Here is a 21,089-nt window from a genome sequence, read left to right on the forward strand (position 1 = left end):
ATCAAAATTTTTTGGACGTCCCTCCCTCTAGGTCTCTCTCAGCCAATCACAGTGCGTTTAGCTGAGCTAAACACGCTGGGATTGGCTGAGAGAGACCTGGAGCTGATTAGTTATGCTATTACTTTGTTCTGGAGTGCTGTATTTTGTTATGCTGTTTTGATAAATGTTCAATAAAGACTTCATACAGCTTAAAAAAGTGGGAAAAAAATCCAAGTGCTCGTCCTTTTTTTTTTTAAACAAAACTATTAGTGGGATTTGAACCCACCACCTTTGGGTTACAAGACCGGTGCTCTAACCACTCAGCTACAACTCTACTTGCTTGGATGACCCTCCCTTATTTCCAGGTCTCTCAGCTGGGTGAAGCACGGCCAAAAAGGACGTGCACTTGGATTTTAGTTTGCCCCATTAGTGGCTCGCTCACCTCACCTGTGGCCCCATTCGATGCCATCTTGAAGTCTGCCGGTGCTGTAGGCCGTGTCTTGTCATTATCCTTTTTTTCTGCTTTTGTGATCAGATTGGGAGCCACTTTACAGATAAATTTGTCCATACATAGGTAGTATTAAATTCAACTGTTGAAGCCAAAGAAGAGCCGCCAGTGATTACTCCAGGGAGTGATATTGTAGAGATTAGCTAGGAACCAAGGGAAAAGCTGTTCCTCAGCTCACTGCATCATGATCTCTCTGTACTTTTTCTAATTCTGCTATATCTATTTTGAGATGCAGTGACCAGAATTGCACACAGTATTTGAGCTGCAGTCGCACAATGGAGCGATACATAATAATATAATAAATGATGGGACAAAAAGATCTGTACGGTTCGTCCTGTCTACCCAACAAGATAAACTCATAGCATAAAGTATGACGTGATATAAAGAGGGGCATAATTGAAAGGGGCGCCCAAGTTTTCCTTAGGACGTCCTCGCAGGACGTCCCGGCGAAGGGGCTGGGAAACCCGTCTTATTGAAACAAGATGGGCATCCATCTTTCATTTCGATAATATGGTCGGGGACAACCAAATCACGAAATTTAGGTTGACCTTAGAGATGGTCGTCCCTGATTTTCGGCGATAATAAAAAACCGAGGACACCCATCTCAGAAATGACCAAATGCAAGCCCTTTGGTCATGGGAGGAGCCAGCATTCGTAGTGCACTGGTCCCCCTGAAATGCCAGGACACCAACCGGGCACCCTAGGAGGCACTGCAGTGGACTTCAGAAATTGCTCCCAGGTGCACAGCTCCCTTAACTTGTGTGCTGAGCCCCCCCAACCCCCCCCCCAAAAAAAAAACCCCACTTCCCACAACTGTACACCACTACCATTGCCCTTACGGGTGAAGGGGGCACCTAGATGTGGGTACAGTGGATTTCTGATGGGTTTTGGAGGGCTCACATTTACCACCACAAGTGTAAAAGGTAGGGGAGGGGGATGGGCCTGTGTCCGCCTGTCTGAAGTGCACTGCACCCACTAAAACTGCTTCAGGGACATGCATACTGCTGTCATGGAGCTGGGTATGATATTTGAGGCTGGCATAGAGGCTGGCAAAAAATATTTTAAAAAGTTTTTTTTTTTAGGGTGGGAGGGGTTGGTGACCACTAGGGGAAGTAAGGGGAGGTCATCCCCGATTCCCTCCGGTGGTCATCTGGTCAGTTCGGGCACCTTTTTGAGGTTTGGTTGTAACAAAAAATGGACCAAGTAAAGTCGCCCAAGTGCTCGTCAGGGACGCTCTTCTTTTTTCCATTATCAGTCGAGGACACCCATGTGTTAGGCATGCCCCAGTCCCACCTTCGCTACGCTTACAACACGCCCCTGTGAACTTTTGTCATCCCCACGACGAAATCAGTTGAGGACGCCCAAAATCGGCTTTCGATTATGCCGATTTGGGCGACCTTGGGAGAAGGACGCCCATCTCCCCATTTGTGTCGAAAGATGGGCGCTCTTCTCTTTCGAAAATAAGCCTGAAAGGCATAATAATAGTCTGTTTTATTTTCCATTCCTTTAATAATTCGTAACATTGTTTGCTTTCTTAGCTGCCACTTCACGCTGAGCAGAGGGTTTCAGTATATCATTAGTGATAACATCTAGATCCTTTTTCTGGGTGGTGATTCCTTTTGTGGGACCTTGCATCATGTAGCAATAGTTTGGGTTCCTCACTTTGTACTTGCTCACATTAAATGTCATCTACCATTTGAATGCCCAATCTCACAGTTTTGTAAAGTTTTTTCAATTTTTCTCAGTCTTGTGATTTTAACAACTTTCATTAACTTTGTCATCAGTAAATTTAATTACCTCATTAGTTATTCCTATCTCTAGATCATATATAAGTATGTTGAAAAGCAGTGGTCCCAGCAGAGATCAGGGGAATCCCACTATATACCCTTCTCCATTGAGAATACTGACCATTTAACCATCCATAATCTCTGTTTTCTATCTTTTAACCAGTTCTTAATCCATAATAGGATACTACTTCTATTCCATGACTTTATAACTTCCTCAGGAGTTTTTCATGAGGTGCTTTGTCAAATGTCTTTTTATTTATTGTATTTGTAACCCACATTTTCCCACCTTTTTGCAGGCTCAATGTGGCTTACAGAGTATAGATATGAGAACGTCTTTACATGTTTTACAAAAATAGTTTCTTTTGAAAATCCAGATACATAATATTGACTGGCTCACCTGTAATCTCCTTGAATGGGGTCTTACAGGCAGGATCGATGCCCACTTGTTCCTATCTGACATGGCTCTGGCCTCAAAAAGGCTGCTGTGGCAGTCTCGCACATCTGCGTGGGAAACATGAAAACTGAGGAACCCTTTTACCAAGCTGCGGTAAAAGGGGCCTTGCAGTGGCATCAGCATGTGGATTTGCTGCGCGCTGTGGCCCCCTTTACCGCAGTGGGGTTTTTTTGAAAGGAAATAAATAGGAGGCGGTAAAGTCTCCCCCAAGAAATGGTGTGGTGGGGCAGCACTACCTCTGGTTCCCGCGGTAGTGCTGGATTGGTGCATGCCAGTGTCTCAGTAGCTCTACCACGGCATTCTAAAAGGGCCCCTGAGACCTCAAAGAGCCCTGGGATTGATGTCTGCTATTCTGCTGTCAATGTCAAGTGTGTCGGAAGAGGACACTTCAGCAAGAAATCAGAGATCCTTGGTGTCTTGATTAGAACCGAATAGCATATTTTACTATTTGGCTGAATACAAATACCGAATATGAATAATGTACATTGAGCTTTAACATAACGAATAATAAAAGAAGCAACATGAAATTAGAGATCAAGTGTTTATTTCAGTAAGATTTAGCACAGTAGAGCTCCAGATTATTTGTATTTGAATTTAAATCACTATTCAGCCGAATATGAATAATGTTTTCAGGGCACTATTCAGGGCTGAATCAAATATGAATAGTCAGTACAGCCCTAGTTTTGATGCCCTTGCCCATGGCCTTACTCTAGTGTGATTAGACTGAGACAAGCAGAGATCCAGACTTATTTTTTTTGGAGCATTTTTCAGGGTCTGACTCAGAGTGCTCTTGGAACTCTCTTTATGAACCATTAGTTATTGACATTACCATTAGAGATATTTTTAAATTACATTTGAGATATATTCTAGTAGTTCCTGTATTATTTTAATGTGATTAAATTTTATAGTAAAAAAAACTCCATCAGATTTTGTGATGGAAATGGTGGAAGTCATTCCATTTAAGTTAGAGATAGGGGAAGATCCCAGGGCAGAAACATGGGACATCTAATTCCTCAGTTTCCCAAGAAGGAGGCCATGACAATACCCATTCACAGAATTCTGAAGGATGTGTAGATGAGATTGTGGGAGACCCTCTTCTATGTAGCACCTATTAATAAGAAAGTCAACTCTATGGACAAAGTCCAGATGGCTCATGGATTTGAGAAGCAGCAGCATCCTCACCATTTCATGGTAGTGAAACTTTTTTCTCTTATGAGAATAGATCCAAAGACTCATTCTTCAGTCACCCTGAGGAGAGAAGCTCAAGCAATGGAGTGCCTTGAGAGAGAAGTTTTTTTCAGATTGTTCTCACTTCCAGCCTAGCTTCTTATTTCTTCATGGGGATGTACTTTCATAACATTTGTGCACAGTTTTGGGAGTTTGCAGACATTCTGCCTTGGGAGAAAGCTGAACAACTCCATTTGCAAATGGAAAAAGGAAGGAGTTTGGAAAATACATGGTCTGAACTACTTTGATATTTTGATATGGCATCGAGAACGTCTGCAATGTATATTGGCACCTGGAGATTCTCCTGGCTGCGGGCTCCAGACATGAGATATGATGTAGCAGAAAAGTATGCTGACATGCTGTGCCACGGCGAGAATATCTTTGGAGATGAGAAGTAGCAGGCAGCACACTGACACAATACCCTCTTTAAACCCACTTTTGACCCGGCATTCTCTTCTAGGAGGTGCTAGTGCAAAGGGCAAAGGAGATTCCATTACTTTCAAATGTGTAGGTATCCTGCTTCAAGCTTTACCCATTCTAGACAGGGATCTCTCTGTCAACCCAGGCAGCACCGACCCCAGAAGATCCAACCAGTGCCACAGCCAGAACCAAGGGATTGGGTTTTGACTGCTTCAACATGAACATAGCCAACATCTCAGTGTCCATGCTGAACAGCCTACCAGTAGGAAGGAAATTAACATTTGTTCACAAACCACTGGCCCTAAATTGAAAGGTAGATATCTAATATCTACCTTTCAATTTAGGGCCAGTGATTTGTGAAAAGGAATTGTTACAGTCTTAGAGCATTAAAAGATAGGTATTAGATTGCTTCAGCAGGTCAACACTTATCATGTGTGGGTGATGCTATCTGACAGAGCCCAGCATAGATGCTATCAAGTGTTCTGAAAACTTCAGAAGCCTTTGGCAGTCCCATACCTTGCATGTGCAGGTGCCTTCTTGCCCAACTCCATAACATGGAACCAGTAGCAGTCTATTATTTTCTGTGGAGCAGATTAGACACATTTGTGTGGCTCTTTTTTTTCCTTGTGCCTTCTTTTCTGTAGGTATGTGGGACCTTATCTCTTTTTTTTTTTTATCCTTTTCCCTCCTTAATTAGTTTCTCCTTAGTTTTTTGCTGACCCATCTTTTTTTTTTTTTCTTTATTTGTAGTGTGGCTCCTCTGCCCCCCACCCCCCCACCCCCCCAGGTTTGACCTCCCAGTTGGGGTTTAAAAAAAAAAACAAAAATAAAACAAGACAAAACATTGAGCCATTTGATTTCACTGTGGCTATTTTTGTCCTGAAGTCACTTAAACCTCCCAGTGGTTTTAAAGTGTTCTCGGTAAAGCAAGGTCTGTGACTGACCTTCAGAACTGGTGCTTACCGTGCCTTGGACCAGACCATAGCCTGCCCTGTCTATAAATGCATTTATGATTCTAATTCAGTTATGGTAGGAAACTTACTTATATCCCCAAGTCATAGAGGGCATCTAATGAGTTCTAAAAACCTGTCTCTTGATATCCCTTCTGTAAAAAATATGCAACTGATGTCTGTTTGGGAGCATTCTTTTGCCTTGCAAGGCACAAAAAATATGGAATAGTCTATCTACAACAGTTTCCTTACAATTCTTTTCGAAAGGTCTTAAAAACATATTTGTTCGCTTCTTAATGGTATGTTTTATAAAAATGACTTAGATGTATATTTTTGTATTAAGATTAGATTATTGGTTTTAATGTAATTCTATCCAGTTGGGTTATCTGTTTGCTCTGTGATCCGTTTTGAATCGCAAGTTAAAAGTGGAATAGAAATCGCACAATAGAATGGAATAATGACTCTAATTGTAAACTCTGCCCTAAAATGCAGAAAAGGACCCTTAAGAGTCAAGAAGTCAAGTGTGAGAGATTTTTTGGTTCTTTTAAATCTGGGACATCAGCATTGGCTGCCTGTTGGAGCTGCATGGGACACTGGGGACACGCTGGCATGCAGGATGTCTCCACCTGCCTCATGTTGGGCATCAATAGGGCCCTGATGGACCGGGCATCATCGGTCGAACACCGAGGACACAAGGATTCAATATTGTCCTCGGCAGCACTGAGGGACTTCGATATCGTGCATTGAACAGAGGTGAAGAAGCATGGTGCCAGGAGCTCTGGGACACCAGCATCATTGGTACCTGAGAAGCATTTGTGCCAAGGGGAACACTCACCTTCCATGCAGAGGATGCTGATTCACCAGTCTCCTTGAAACTGGGACCAGCCTTCTGATTCTGCTCCATCATCTTCACAGGCTGTGCCTGCACCAACATTGGTCCTACCATTACCAATGCCTGTTCCCATGGAGCAGCTCCAACCATGTTACAGGAGAAGCTGGAGTGGATCTTAGCTCAGTGCAATGACGAGACATTGAGAGCATCGCTGTCGACCATGATACTGCCCCAACCGATTCTGGAGGCCCATACTCTGCCCATCACCCATTTGTCAACACCAGGTGTTCATGTTGGCACCGGTGCCGAAAGAAGCAGTGCTCCTCTCAAGCCCATTTGAAGAAGAAGCTCCCCCTGGTGTCCAGGAGTGGGACCTGCCCCTTGGCACTCTCGCCCAGAGTCTGGACATGAGTGCAGGGACTGAAGCAGGCATGGACTCGGCGTTTTAATGAGGAATACTTTATAGTCTGCATCTGAATCTGATCTGAAGACCTCTTGCATGATGGATGACCTCCCCACCCTAGAAAGGAGAGTGTTTCCCCCAAAGGAGCTCTCCTTTGTCCCTATTTTGAGGGAGATAGCTTAAATTGTCACATTTAATTTGGAGATCAAGGATGAGCCTATGGCCAAGATGTTGAACGTCCTTGACTGTGATGCCCCTCTCAAGGAAGCTGTGACCATGCCCGTACACAGCATCCTTCAGGCAGCGTAGATGAAGAATTGGAAGACCCCTTTCTGTGCAGCCAGTACCTAAAGACGGTGGACTGTATTTATAGAGTCCAGAAGGATCATTAATTTGAGAAGCAGCAGCTCCTCAAAAGGGCCTAGAGTACTAGAATACACACTTCAGATCCCCCGGAGTGGGATGCTAGGACTCTGGAATCTTTTGGGAGAGAGGTTTTTCAGGTCTGTGTGCTCTACATGAGTATCTACTTGTGAACTTGGTGTGCAGTGTGGCAAAGTTTGAGGACACTCTACCTGTAGAGCAGACCACACAGCTTCGTGACTTAGTAGCCAAGGAGAAGGAATATTGAAAGCACTGGGCTCGGGCAACCTATAATGCTTTTGATGTGATGCCATGGGTCTCTGTGTTAGGTATCGATATGTTCAAACTTTCTTGGCTTCATGATTTGGACCTAGAATGAACCATTCAGGAAAAACTGGCAGATACGTTTTCCCCATTTATGACCGATCCTGTGTCACCCTTTTTTTGGTGGGTTCTGTCACCATTTGTCTGAGAAGAGCACTTTGAAAGACATCCTCTCTCTACTTTCTGATTCTGCAGATGGAACACTACAATCTATGTCTGGCAGGTTGAAATCTCCCAACAGCACCTCCCCTTGCATTCCCAGCCTATAACCAGATCTTTGTTCAGATTTTCCGTTTGCGTTGGGGGTCTGTAGAGGACACCCTTGTGAACAAAGAGTCCATCTTCTCTCTCCAATATGATCTTCATAGCTCTTCATTCTTTCCCCAGTTGCCCTGAATTTCAGCTGCTTTTATATTTTTTTTCATATATTGTACTGCTACTTTTTGGCCTGCTCTATCCTTTCTAAAAATATTATAACCTGGTATGGTTGTGTCCTGTTCATAGGAGACATTAAACCATGTCTCTGTGACAGCCAACAAAATCTAACATCAGGGGGTGTAGATCCAGCACTTTGTCACTAAGACTATGAGCAGTAATACATTTAAAAGAAATGAGAATATTTTTTTCTCCTAGCATATAGCAATTAGTGTAGTGTGTTTAAAAAAAGATTTGGATTAATGCCTGGAGGTAAAGCCTATAAGGTAGGCCTAGTGAAGACCACTGCTTGATTCTGCCATGTGTTTGTGACCTGAACTGGCCTAAATGGACCTTTTTGTCTGACCCATTATTTTTTTAATGTTCTTATAACCTCTTAAACAGATATGCTTACAAATATTTTAACTGTGATGATGGGGCTCATTTTTGAAACAGAAAAACATCCAAAAATTGGCACCAAGCGGCATATGGATTATTTCTACCATAATGGAACAAAGCAAAAACGTCCAAGGCTAAAACATGTTTTGGTCTAGACCTGTTTTGGTCATGGCTAAGTCACTAAAAGGTGTCCCAAGTGACCACTGGAGGGATTAAGATATGATCGTCCCCTTTACTCCCCCAGTGGTCACTGGACCCCCACCCCCCAAAGATGTGAAAGAAACAGTATATACCAGCCTCTGTCAGCTTCAGATGTTATGACCAGGCCTATTAGAGCAGCAAGCAGGTCCCTGGTGTAGCCTAGTGGTCAGTGCAGTGCAGTCTAGAGAAGAGAACTCTGGTCCATATCCCAGTTACACTTGTGGTGGAAAGTGTGAGCTGTCCAAAACCCACCAAAAACCCTACTGTAACCACATATAGGTGACACCTGCAGCCATAAGGGATATTGTAGTGATGTACAGTTGGGAATAGTAGGTTTGGGGTGGGTTTTGAAGGGTTCACCATACAATATATAGGGGGGTAATGATGATGTGTGCCCGGGACCTTTTATGTGGTCCACTGCAGTGCCCCCTAGGATGCCCAATTGCTCTGCTGGGATGTCTTTGTGGTCAGTGTACTAAGAATGCTGTCCCCCCCCCCCCCCCCACCACCATACATCCCAGTGGCATGTGTTTGTGCATTTTTCCCTTGGACGTTTGTTTTTTGATAATGTCACAAAAGAAAAATACACTGAGCACAAAACATCTAGGAAATAACCTTTTTTGAAACAAAAAAATAGACTTTTTTCTGGTTTAAAAAGCCCTATGTTCGCCACTTGATTTTTGGATGTTTTTAGCAAAACGTCCAAATTTGGATTTAGACATATCAAAAATGTCCCTCCACATATCCTTTTTTTTTTTTTTTGTAGTTTCTGTTTAATTGTTAACAATTACAGCAGTTCTCTTTTTAAAAGTATGCAGTACTTTTGAAATTTTTATATCTATTAGACAAATGCATCATACCAGGTAATTGATTTGTGCACCTTTACTAACTTCTGTGCTAGTGTCTCTAGTTATCCCTATCCATCAAGAAGTTACCAGAGCTTACATGAGCCAGGTATTGCCTGTGCTTGTATATCGTAGGAACAAAAGAAATCTGCAGGTTGCCTAGAACAGATCATTTATGAAAAGCAAAGACCAATTTACAGTTCAGAAACACCTGAGCTTGCTTTTAGAAAAATGGTGGGAGAAATGACCTTATGTAGCAGGCCCCATCCATCCAGTTGAGGCAGTAGGAATACAATGGTAATTGCTTCCAAAGTACTGTTCTGACAAACATGGAAAGGTATAAGTTATCATTTTGGAACTTCACGGAAGTAATGTCAGCTGCAGAGCCTAGTTGATCATGTTTAACATATGTTTGGATTTTGTGTTTGTTCAGTGCTGTTGACCATCCAAGTTAAAAAAAAAAAAAAAGTCTGTAAATTAATTTTCAGAAAGATTTTGGCATCTAAATTCTAATTCAATGGTACTTAATTAAACTGAATTGTTTGGACTACAGCATGTCTAATTTCATGTAGTCAAAATCATGCCTGTATGTCAATGATTTTTTTGTTTTTTAATTTTTACTTTTTAATTTTGTATCATACAGTATTACAACAAATTTGTGAAACTATCAGGCTCATTTTCAAAAGAGAAGGACATCCATCTTTCGACATAAATCGGAAGATGGACGTCCATCTCCCAGAGACATCCAAATCGGTATAATCGAAACCCGATTTTGGACGTCTCCAACTGCAGTCCATCGCAAGTACGTCCAAATTTCAAGGGGGCGTGTCGGAGGCGTAGCGAAGGTGGGACTTGGGCATGCCTAACACTTGGACATCTTTGACCCATAATTGAAAAAAGCAAGGACGTCCCTGACGAACACTGGGATGTTGTCACCAGGACTTGTTTTTTTTACCAATAAGGCACAAAATGGTGCCCAAAATGACCAGATGACCACCGGACGGAATTGGGGACGCTCTCCCGTTACTCCCCCAGTGGTCACTAACCCCCTCCCACCCTCAAGAAACATCTTTAAAAATATTTTGTGCCAGCCTCAGATGTCATATTCAGGTCCATGACAGCGCATGCAGGTCCCAGGAGCAGTTTTAGTGGGTACTGCAGTGCACTTCAGACGGGCAGACCCAGGCCTATACCCCTCCCCACCTGTTACATTTGTGGAGGAAACAGTGAGCCCTCCAAAACCCACCACAAACCCACTGTACCCATATCTAGGTGCCCCCCTTCACCCATAAAGGCTATGGTAGTGGTGTACAGTTGTGGGTAGTGGGTTTTGGGGGACTCAGCACACAAGGTAGGGGATCTATGTTCCTGGGAGCATTTTATGAAGTCCACTGCAGTGCCCCCTAGGGTGCCTGGTTGGTGTTCTGGCACATCAGGGGGACCAGTGCACTACAAATGCTGGCTCCTCCAACGTCCAAATGGCTTGCATTTGGACATTTTTGACATGGGCGTCTTTGGTTTTGAAAATCGCCAAAAATCAAAGACGTCCATGTTTAGGGACGTCGAAATTTAAGGACGTCCTTGGATTTGGACGTCTCTAACGGTATTTTTGAAACAAAAGATGGACGTCCATCTTGTTTCGTAAATACGGTTTTCTCTGCGCCCCCCCCCCCCCCCCCCCGGATTTCGACATTTTGCAAAGATGTCCAAGTCACAACTTGGATGTTTATTTCGAAAATGCCCTTCCACGTTATCTATTTGTTTTAAAATTTATTTCCCGTCTTTAACAAGATGTGGGCATGTGCAGTACCCAAGAATATATGAAGAACAGAACTATTTTCAAGTTGAGTAACAAGCACAAAAAGGGGGTTCAATTAGTACAAGTTTGATACTACTGCGCAGGGTTTCAATCTTGTTAGGCTCCTGTTTAGTAGTACCTTTTGTATAACTATTAAATTCTAATTTTTGTTTTCCACCCCAGTAAAATTGTAGATAAACAACAAACAAATTTAACTGGATATATACCTTCATATTTAATTACATATAGGTTTAATTCCTCAAAATATTTTGTATTCTTTCTTTATACACACGCTACACCTTTTTTCGAGTGCATGCAGAATCAGTGCAAATGTTTTGAGGAATTAAAAATATATTTAATTAAATCCAAAGGTAGTATGTAATTGATACTACCTTTGGGATTTAATCACCAAAGGTTCAACTATGATTACTGTAACTCACTGTAGAAAGTTAACTTAGGTGTCCTTTTACTAAGCCACGTAGGCACCTACGCGCCAATTCAGAATTACCGCCTAGCTACCGCGTGGCCCGGGCAGTAATTTCATTTTTTACGTGTGTCCACTACACACGCCGGAAAATATATTTTATTTTCCGGCGCGCAGCACTTACGGGAGGTAATCAGCATTGTACGCGCACTGATGATTTACTGCCCGGTTAACGCGTGAGACCTTACTGCTAAGTGAATGGGTGGCGGTAAGGTTTTGGGCCCAAAATGGATGCGTGCCAATTTTCATTTTGCCACACTTCCGTTTTCGACCCACAAAAAAGGCCTCTTTTACAGGCATGCTGAAAAATGGATGTGCGCGCATCCGAAACACGCGCCTACACTAGCGCAGGCCATTTTTCCACGCACTGTGCTAACACATGCCTAATGCAGCAAAAATGGTTTAATGTAGGGCATGCTAAAGCATTCTGCATTAGTTTTGCCATCTGCTCGTGCTAAGTTCATGGTATTTACCTTTTAAGATTTTTTTTTTGGGGGGGGGAGGGGGCCTGTCAGGGGTGGAGAATGGGTGTGGAAACATTAACCAGCTAGCGAGCTGATATTACTGTTCATTAACTGATCCCATGTTAATTTTTCAAATAGCCACGTGCTAATGGTGGCAGGGATGCGGTAGGAGGCAGATCACTTCTGCCTTACGCCAGTTTGAGTGTTTGTTGTACCTGCTTGGCCCTTCGCTGCTTTACATGCAGGGTCAAATAGCACGGTTGCTCACATGCAATCTTCTTACAACCCCTGCGTTTACTTCAAAGGCTTTGCAGTTACCATAGTTAAGTTTTGTGGTAACTGCAAAACCCACTGCACTTTAATAAAAAGGGTCCCATAGTCTGCCTGCATGTGAACACATCTTTCCGGTACCCTCCTCTCCTTTTCCCTCTTTGTATAATTTTTTTTCTTTTTTTTTTTAACTTCAAGTATACATCTTTTATGAGTGTTTGATTCCAGACTGCATTTTTTTTAAATCATTTTTTGTATCTCATTTCTTGGGGTTCAGGCCAGCGTTTGGCCCTGTTCTTTTTCTTTTGAACTGATGCAGAGAAAAAAAAGGTGACGTGCAAGTTTATGACATGGAGTTCAGTATAAATGTTTACTAATTTCTGCTTGGACAGTGATTCCTGTTATGACATATGTTTGATCAGTCTATCCTCCAGGACCTGTATAAGGTTTAGAGTCCCTATTCCCTTTTTGGACCTATTTTCTTTCAGGTTACCTTCTTTTCTGTTTTTGAATAAAAGGAGTTATTTTCCTAACAAAAATATGTTTATTTTTTTTAAGCTGGTGATGGCTTTGGTTTTCTTCTTCCTTTTCTTTTCTTTTTTCTTTAGCTAGATATTTCCACACATGTGACTGGTTATCTTGTTTGTCTTTGGAGAAAGCAAAGCTGTTAACCAGTGACAAGTGGCGGGGGCAATGTCTCCACATGGTTAGTTTTGCGCATACCATGACAGTAGTGAACCTCACTTCGAAGCCAGGGTAATGTAAAATATGTTCTGTCTCTCAAAATTTCTACTAATGCTCACTGTAATACTTGTATTGTGCCAAAGAGAGCATGCCAGACAGCAAAAAAGAGGGTCTAAAAGTACACAAAGCAAAGCAACACAGAAAAGCACAAAAGGGCCTTCAGAACTGACACGGGGCTGTGTTTTGGCACTCAATAGTGCTTGCCTCAGGGGTCAAAAACAAGTATTCGTAGAAGACTTTGAAAAGCACATTGTACCAGACGCTCCCAAATGCCGTGTCAGAGTTCTGAAAAACCGCCCTTTTGTGCTTTTCTGTGTTGCCAAAGAGAGCATGGCAGGGTGTTCATTCCCACATAATCTCCCTCTTCTAGAGGAGATTCTGTGCTTTGGCTAAATATGAGACTGAAGACTGCACAAGAAATGCCACTTCTGCCTGGAAATAGTTTTCTAAACCTTTCCCAAAAGTTCTGGAGGATGCTCACCTTTAGTACCATTGGCTCACATGTGACTGATCCTCCTATTGTCTAAAACCAAAAATCTGTTATAGATTAGCAATTTAGCTTTCTTTCTTTCCTCTGTCCCTTTTTTCCCCCCTTCCTTCACTTAATTGCATGATAGTATTTTCCCTTAATAATAATATATAAATAGTGGGAAATGCTGGCTTATAGCTACATGTCTTAGCAGGAAGTATAGACTTGGGTCCTGTTGGCTAAAACGGAAACTTTGACTGAAGATTGTGAGAGGGACGAAACAAATATAGTTCTTATATAAAATAAACTGGTTTATTAAAAAAAATGTTGGGTACAACCGATGAAAATTGCTCTCTCCTTCCCTGTTCCCAGATAAGATGTTTACAGTATGGAACAATAAAGAATTTCCCTATTACAAATTCTGTTGATGACTAGCTAATTTTCTGGTTGCCTTTTCATTTAATATAGGGAAAGGGGATGGGATTTGATATACTTCCTTTCTGTGGTTATAATCAAAGGACCCTGTTTACTATAGGCATGCTAACAATAAAGACACCCATTATATTCCTTTGGGTGTGTCTAGCAGTGTGCGCTAATTTTTGCTGTGTGCTCAAAAGTTTGCACACCTACACTGTGGCTTAGTAAACAGGGCTCAAAGTGATTTACATATTGTATATACAGGTACTTTATTTTGTACCTGGGGGAATGGGGGGGTTAAGGGACCCTTTTACTAAGCCATAGCAGGGCTACTGCGTGAGTAGCACATGCCAAATTGACAGGGAGTAAATAGCCGCATGCTAATTTTAATATTACTGCATAGCTATTTACTGCCCTATTTCCCACTGCTGTAAAAACTGGCCCCAAGTGACTTGCCAAAGGTCACAAGGAGCTGCAGTGAGAATCAAACCTAGTTCTCCTGGTTCTTGGGCTATTGCACTAACCATTAGGCTACTACTGTTGTAGCAACACCTAGGGGTTAACTGTACAAGAGAAATGTCTGAGGGCTAGATAGATCTCTTGGTTAAAAACAAAAAAAAGGTATATATTTAACATTCTTTTGTACTGGAAATCATAAAATTCTTTGTGGGTTACAATAAAACATAAACACCTCAAACAGCAGGCACCACCGTATTCTAAACATATAAATATCTAAAATCCAATATAATCAAGAATGCTTATTTACCCCCTTGTTTATTAAGCCACACTAGCGGCTGCTGTGCGCTAACGCTGACACAGCCCATTCACTTTGAATAGGCTGTCGGCATTGGTGCGTGGCAGCCGCTAGCGTGACTAGTGAACAAGGGGGTTAATGATTTCATTTATATATTCTTTGCAGAAGAAAGCCATTTCACTTTTCCTCTTATTAAAACTCCTATCAATTATGTCCAAAATCCTAATGTGAAAGTCGCTTTCATTTTTATGACCTTTGTAGATTGTTTGTTTTAGCGCGAGTTAAAATGTAACTCTGTACACATACATATGAAAATCAAATTTATAACAAAGTATGACTAAAACACTAATAAGCATCCTTTTCAACTCTGTAAATAGAACTTTTGAAGGTATATACATGAATAAAATCTGATATCTAAAACATGGAATGTAAAATAAGACAAACCTTTTCATATATTGCCTCATGATAGCATTCCTTTTTTTTTTTTAATCCAGTGCTTAAGCACCTGAATTTTTTTATTTAGATAAATGTTGCTTTTTTTTTTTTTTTAAATCTGCTCTTGTAATAGATTACAACCCAGCATTTCTTCAGTTTTTTTTTCCCCTTATGGTATTATATTTGTATTTCTCAGGGTGACCCCTTGCTTTGATTGAATGGTTTATCATCTACTTATAAACTTTTTTTTTCTTTTCTGAACGTTATAGCTATGGCAAGTTCTTAATGCATTTTCTGCAGGATTATTTGCAAATGTTGAAATGTAATAACATCTACAGGCTCTTTTTGTATTTCATATGATGAAGGGAGGCTTAGAGTGCTTTTGATTGAGATTTTTTTTTTCCATTTTATTGAGCAGTGGTGTACCGGGATCAAGCTGAATTGCCGGCCTAAGAAAGGAGCAGTGAGCATTTGATGGAAGCAGATAATAAAAATGCATCAATTGTGTCGGCACCTCGTTGCAGTTACATCTGGCTTACTGTCAGGGTCCTATTAGATTCCTGTGGTTTTATGTGCCGAAAATATGCTCAATAGTTAATGGAACTAGCATATTTTTAGAGCAAGTAAAAACAAAATATGTATATAAATATATAAAATTTCTTCTTCTCTTCTGTCATCTGTGTTTCTAATATTTTTCAAACAGAGATCAATTGTCCTTCTAATCTATTTTTTTCTTTTCCTGTTTTGCAGTGAATCCAGCAGCATCAGCAGCAGTGATGCTGGTTTATTTACCAATGATGAGGGCCGACAAGGTACTCCAAAAATCCCTACCTGATTTGCTATACTTTAAAGTGTCCATTAGCATTAGCGACAATTTGGTTAATTTAACTTTCTTCTTTAGTTACTTTAAGTATTGCTTAATGATCAGAGATGGTTTTCATAACGATCTTGTACAAGTTTTGCACTTTTCTTGCAAATACTGACACTTGTATTAAAGTAGCCAAAATTATGATTTAATGAAAATACTATTTGGTATGTATGTATTAGTGTTCTAGTTTTCTGGTATTCTCTTTTGCTGAACAGAAATGCATAGCATTGTTGTTGTTTTTTTGTAGTGGTTTTTGTTTCATTTCATTTTAAGTTGACCTCTTTTGTACTGCAACTCTGGTTTCTCCATGAGTTGTTCTGAACTGAAGTGGACATAGCTTTAAGAGTTTGCTTTTAGTAGGTTATTGACCTTTTCCTAGGCCTCTAGGTCAGATCAAGTTTGCCCATTCTTGGCTTTGCAGATCATGGACTCCTAGGTTTTCACAGACAGAAATAAGCTGTCTCCATATTTTTCCATTGCATATCTGGGCAAGGGAATTGAGTTGATCTTCAGGTTAGATAGCTTCTTTAAGTGTTCCAGGAGGCATTCTGTGATTATCTTTTCTATAGAGAAGTGTAGTAGTGCTGCACATCAAAGAAGTTTTCTCCCTCTCTTTATAAAAATAATGACGATCAATCTTTATTCAGTTCAGAAACAACTTAGACTTCAGGACTAATATTGAAATATTGCACATCTTTACCCTTAAGGACTTGGTGGTTGTGCACATTGTTGGTATAGTAATCAGGAAAGTGGGTAAGAAGCGTATAGTCAACAAATCCTATCATTAGGACCTGGTAATTGATTTCAGAGGGTTGAATCATTTAGATTCAAAGGTGAGGATAGACTGGTGAACAACTTTACTATTCTGCACTACTGAATGCTTGTATTATACTTCACATAATCCATTCATCGAAGGGCTTAGTAGAGAGTTTATATAATATTAACCCTCCCCCCCCCCCCCCCCCGCTAGCGGGCCTTGTAAAAGAGGGAGGGGTTAATATCTATTTTTCCTTAGCCTCTGCAGCAGATGAATCCAGAAACTGGTGGGTTGTATCTGTTTACCAGCAGGTGGAGAGAGAGAAACAGAACTGAAGACAATGATACCATCAGTTAGTATATCTCTATCTCCAGCTAGTGGTTGGTGGCTTCTCACCAGCTCCTGGATTCTGTGATTTTCGGGGTACTCCTGGGCTCCATGGCCAGTTACTACTACTACTACTATAAATCATTTCTATAGTGCTACCAGTCAGGGGTGTTAGATCATGGAAGCCAACTTTAGGGACATACTTGTTTGTTCGGTTTCCTGCCTCACCCCGATATCCCCCTTCTCCCAGTAATTCTATGGCTTGTTTGGAGCTGAACTGTTCTCTTCCTCACACACACACAAAAAAAGAGATAGCACTTTACAAGCCTGCAGGAGAGTGTATGGGAGCCTGGTGCCTGTGTGCGTACAGTCTTTGTGGAACCTGCTGAGCCTATTTGGTGGCAGGCTTGCTGCTGGAAGGCTCCGCTTCTGGTCTTGCACCGTGTGGTGAGTGCACATTGTTTTTTTTCTCTTGTTCCGCCATCTGGCAATCTGTTCTCCGGGGATATGGCAGTGGGAACCGTAAAAAGATGTTCCCGCTGCAGGAAACGTCGTACTGCGGCGTGGCAATGTAGCGATAGATGCCCAGAGGCATTAGTGGAGGATGGTGTAACGCCCAAAAATGAAAAATGCAGATGAAACCAGGGCGGGATCCTGGATTAATCTGTGACTAAAGGAAAGAAAATTATCAGGTAGGGCATAATTTTACCTTCCTTAGCTTGTGAAGCAGATGAATCCAGAAACTGGTGGGATGTACCAAAGCAATCCCTAAATAGGGTGGGAAGCTGCTGCTCCCCGAGACAACACAGCTGCTCCAAAATTAGCATCCAACAGTCGAAGAGTCGCAAAAGTCATCAGGTAATCCTCCATCCGAAACGAAGGAAGGAATAGAGGCTGATTAAGATGAAATGCTGAAATAACCTTCGGCAGAAAAGATGGCACAGTACATAAGGTTACACCTACCTTAGAGAACTGTAGAAAAGGATCCCGACATGACAAGGCTTGCATCTCCAAGACCTTCTGGGCCAAACACTCCCTGACTCAACTGGCCACCATACCCCTAAAATCACTGAATCCAGGAGCTGGTGAGAAGCTGCTGACCACAGCTGGAGATGGAGATATACTAACTGATGGAGAGGCTGCCTGTCTGGTATCACTGCCTTCAGTCTCTATGTCCACCTGCTGGTAGATGGATACAACCCACCAGTTTCTGGATTCATCTGCTGTGACTTAAAGAAAGAAAATTATCAGGTAAGGCATAATTTTACCATCTATCTATTTCATAATAAGACTTGAGGCATTTCTGTTGCAAATATGTAAGGAGATTGGGTGTGAAAACCATCAGGTGTGTCTATGCCTTGATACTTCAGTAATTACAGAAGAGAAACAGGATTTCTAGGCTATTTTTCGAGCCTCAGTTGCACCAAAGATACCAAGTACATTACTGGTTGACCTGGTGCTGCTTAATCTGCAGTCAGAAATTTGGCAGAACCCCTTCTCCACTCCTGCTACTTCTAGACATCAAATTCAGAGTGCAGCCAGCACCAAGACATGACAAATCATCAATTGGTAGCTGTGGAATCAGCACTTACAGCAAAGAGATCCAGATCTCAGGCCACCAATCTGGCTAGCCTAGACTCCATTATGCTTTACACAGTAGGACGACAGATCTTCTAGGGGGCCATGCTAAATTCTTGAATCATACCTACCAAATACAGATGTTGCATTAGTAGCAGTCCTAGATTCAACAAGCTTAAACCCATCTGAAAACACTGTTAGTGGCCATGGGAGCATGAAAAATGGCATGACTACAAGTCTCTGGTCTGAGAGAAGACTTTCTTCATTGCCTGGCCATGTTTGGGCAATTATCATTTCATTAAAAAAGGCCACAAACAGTCACTCAAATAAATGATCATTGCTCAACAGTATGAGAATTGTCTACTCTTCATACAAATGGTACTCCACATTCAGAAAGAGACAATACCAATCACAATGCTACCATCAAGGGAACCATTGCAAGAGATACCACCCTTATTTGTATGGCTACAGCAACCCATTCAACTGTTTAGTGTGTTATACCTTATCCTGATCTCATATACCTAATTTGAATTATTTATTTATTTACTTCTTTTACTTGATATTTTATGAACCTTAATTGTAATAATACTCTGTACTTCTCATTCCATTAATGGCGGCATAATGTAAGCCACATTGAGCCTGCAAAGAGGTGGGAAAATGTGGGATACAATTGCAGCAAATAAGTGAATAAATAAATAAAAGGCAAAATAAAGAACAAATGTATCTTCTGCCTCATCCAGTCAAGCCTGTTTGCGTTTTTCACAACCTTTCAGTAGGGGGTCATTTATGCTAACTTCCAGGAAGCCTAGGCAAGGTAACTTCAGATGAATGAGTCCTCAGAATAATTCAGCAAGGCTACAAGATAAACTTCTGGTTGTTAGTTCCATCAGAACATCCCATTTCTATTAATGTTTGTTGGAAATAGGAGAGTTGGCTGCAGTTACCTTGTAGCAGCTATCCAAAAATGTCTGACAGTAGGACTATAGAGCACATTCCAGAAAAGTAGAAGATTTCACTCCCAAGTATCTTTTCATTTCCCAAAAACCGAGGACTCATATCCAGTCTAGATTTTAAGAGACTTTAGGGGATGCATTATCATCAAGATGTTATTTTACTGTTACTCTGGTTATTGGTAACTAGGTTTCATTGTATGAAATGGTACCTGTGCTCAAATAGCACGAGTTAGTGTTAAAATAACATGTCATAATGGAAGCTCATGTTGATAACATTTATAAAGAAAAAACATCTAGATGAATTCAGTCTGCACAATCTTGTTCCTGCTCAGTCACACTTATTCTGATGCATCCCCTTCATTGGAGAAATCTGGACTTCACCTTTCAAGGAAACTATAATCATTACCAATTCTTTTCCTTGCCTCATCTCAGCACATCAGGTTTTGACAAAGTATATTGCTATACTAGCAGCCCATCTTCCCTCAGGAGTTTTTGTATTCACTTACTTTGATGATTGGCAGATCATAACAGGCAGCTCTATCTGTAAGAGCCACCATTCACTGCCTGCAGACTTTATCAATGAGAAAACATCCAATCTAACTCCAATGCAGTTTCTGGAATCCATTGGAATTTGGTAACTTCCTAAGCAAAACATTCCTGCCAGTTGATCCTGGTGCTAAGCAGCCATCTGTCCAGTCCTCTGGAGATATTTCCTCAAACTACTGGGCCATATGGTGTATCAGATTTTATGTTGATCTTTCCGCCCATTCTCCTGATTTCCAAGATCATTCAGAAGATTGTTCAAGCAGCAGACATTATCCTCTTAGCTCCTTATTGGTCTTATCAGATCTGGTTGCCTTGTCTACTCTCTCTAGCTCCTAACCAACCTGTCTCAGTTGGAACCAAATCCACGTAGCTGACAATTTCTGCTGTGAGCAAACACATCCAAACTTGAGGTTGCTCTTTCTAGCAGCGTGGAGACCCACCAGTAATGGACAAAGTCCAAGAAATCTTAGTGGCTTCTGCAGACCCTCTACACAACAATCTTACCAAAACAAATGGTCCCATTTGTCACACTGGTATGAGAACTACCAAATTAATAATAAGTCCTCCATTGCAACTACCCTCAGATTCTTGCTTCATCTTTTAGATAACAGGTTTGATCACTACGTTATCAGACTTCAACTGCTCTCAGTGAGGCAGAAAAAACAAATTCCATCTTGCCTCTTTGTATCCATTTCTGTGAGAGAGTTAATGAACATTCAGCCTCCATTCCTCCAACCACCTTCTGCATGGAACATCAATGTAGTGATTTCTCAGCTAGTATGAGAGCTCTTTTAAATCTATGGGTCACATGCCTCTATGATTTTTGATGCGAGACCTTGTTTTAATTAATGCACTATGGCTCGAAGCTCACTGACTCATTGCACGGAAGTGATAGTAGACTTCCTACACTCATTGTTACCCAAACCATATTACCTTGCGTACTGTATGTTTCGCAAATTCTTACTGAAGGTTGTTTCATGTTTTTATCTCAACCAAATCATTGTACTAGCAACCTTATTTTCAAAATCACATGCCTACCCAGGAGAGACAGCTTCTATACTTTGGACTGAAGAAGAGTAATGCACTTCTGTCTTTATCACAACCAAAATCACCATAAGT

General features: G+C 41.4%; 1 protein-coding gene across 1 annotated transcript in view; it reads left to right on the forward strand.

Annotated features, from left to right (window-relative positions):
- Positions 1–21,089, forward strand: part of GPATCH2 (G-patch domain containing 2) — a 335,139-nt gene that overhangs the window by 32,274 nt on the left and 281,776 nt on the right. Inside the window, exon 3 of the mRNA XM_030196023.1 lies at positions 15,692–15,753. Within this exon, the coding sequence (XP_030051883.1) occupies positions 15,692–15,753 (62 nt within the window). The remainder of the gene's footprint in view (positions 1–15,691; positions 15,754–21,089) is intronic.

This window comes from Microcaecilia unicolor, chromosome 3 (genome assembly GCF_901765095.1).
Source record: "Microcaecilia unicolor chromosome 3, aMicUni1.1, whole genome shotgun sequence".
In the NCBI taxonomy this organism is placed as follows: Eukaryota; Metazoa; Chordata; class Amphibia; order Gymnophiona; family Siphonopidae; genus Microcaecilia; species Microcaecilia unicolor.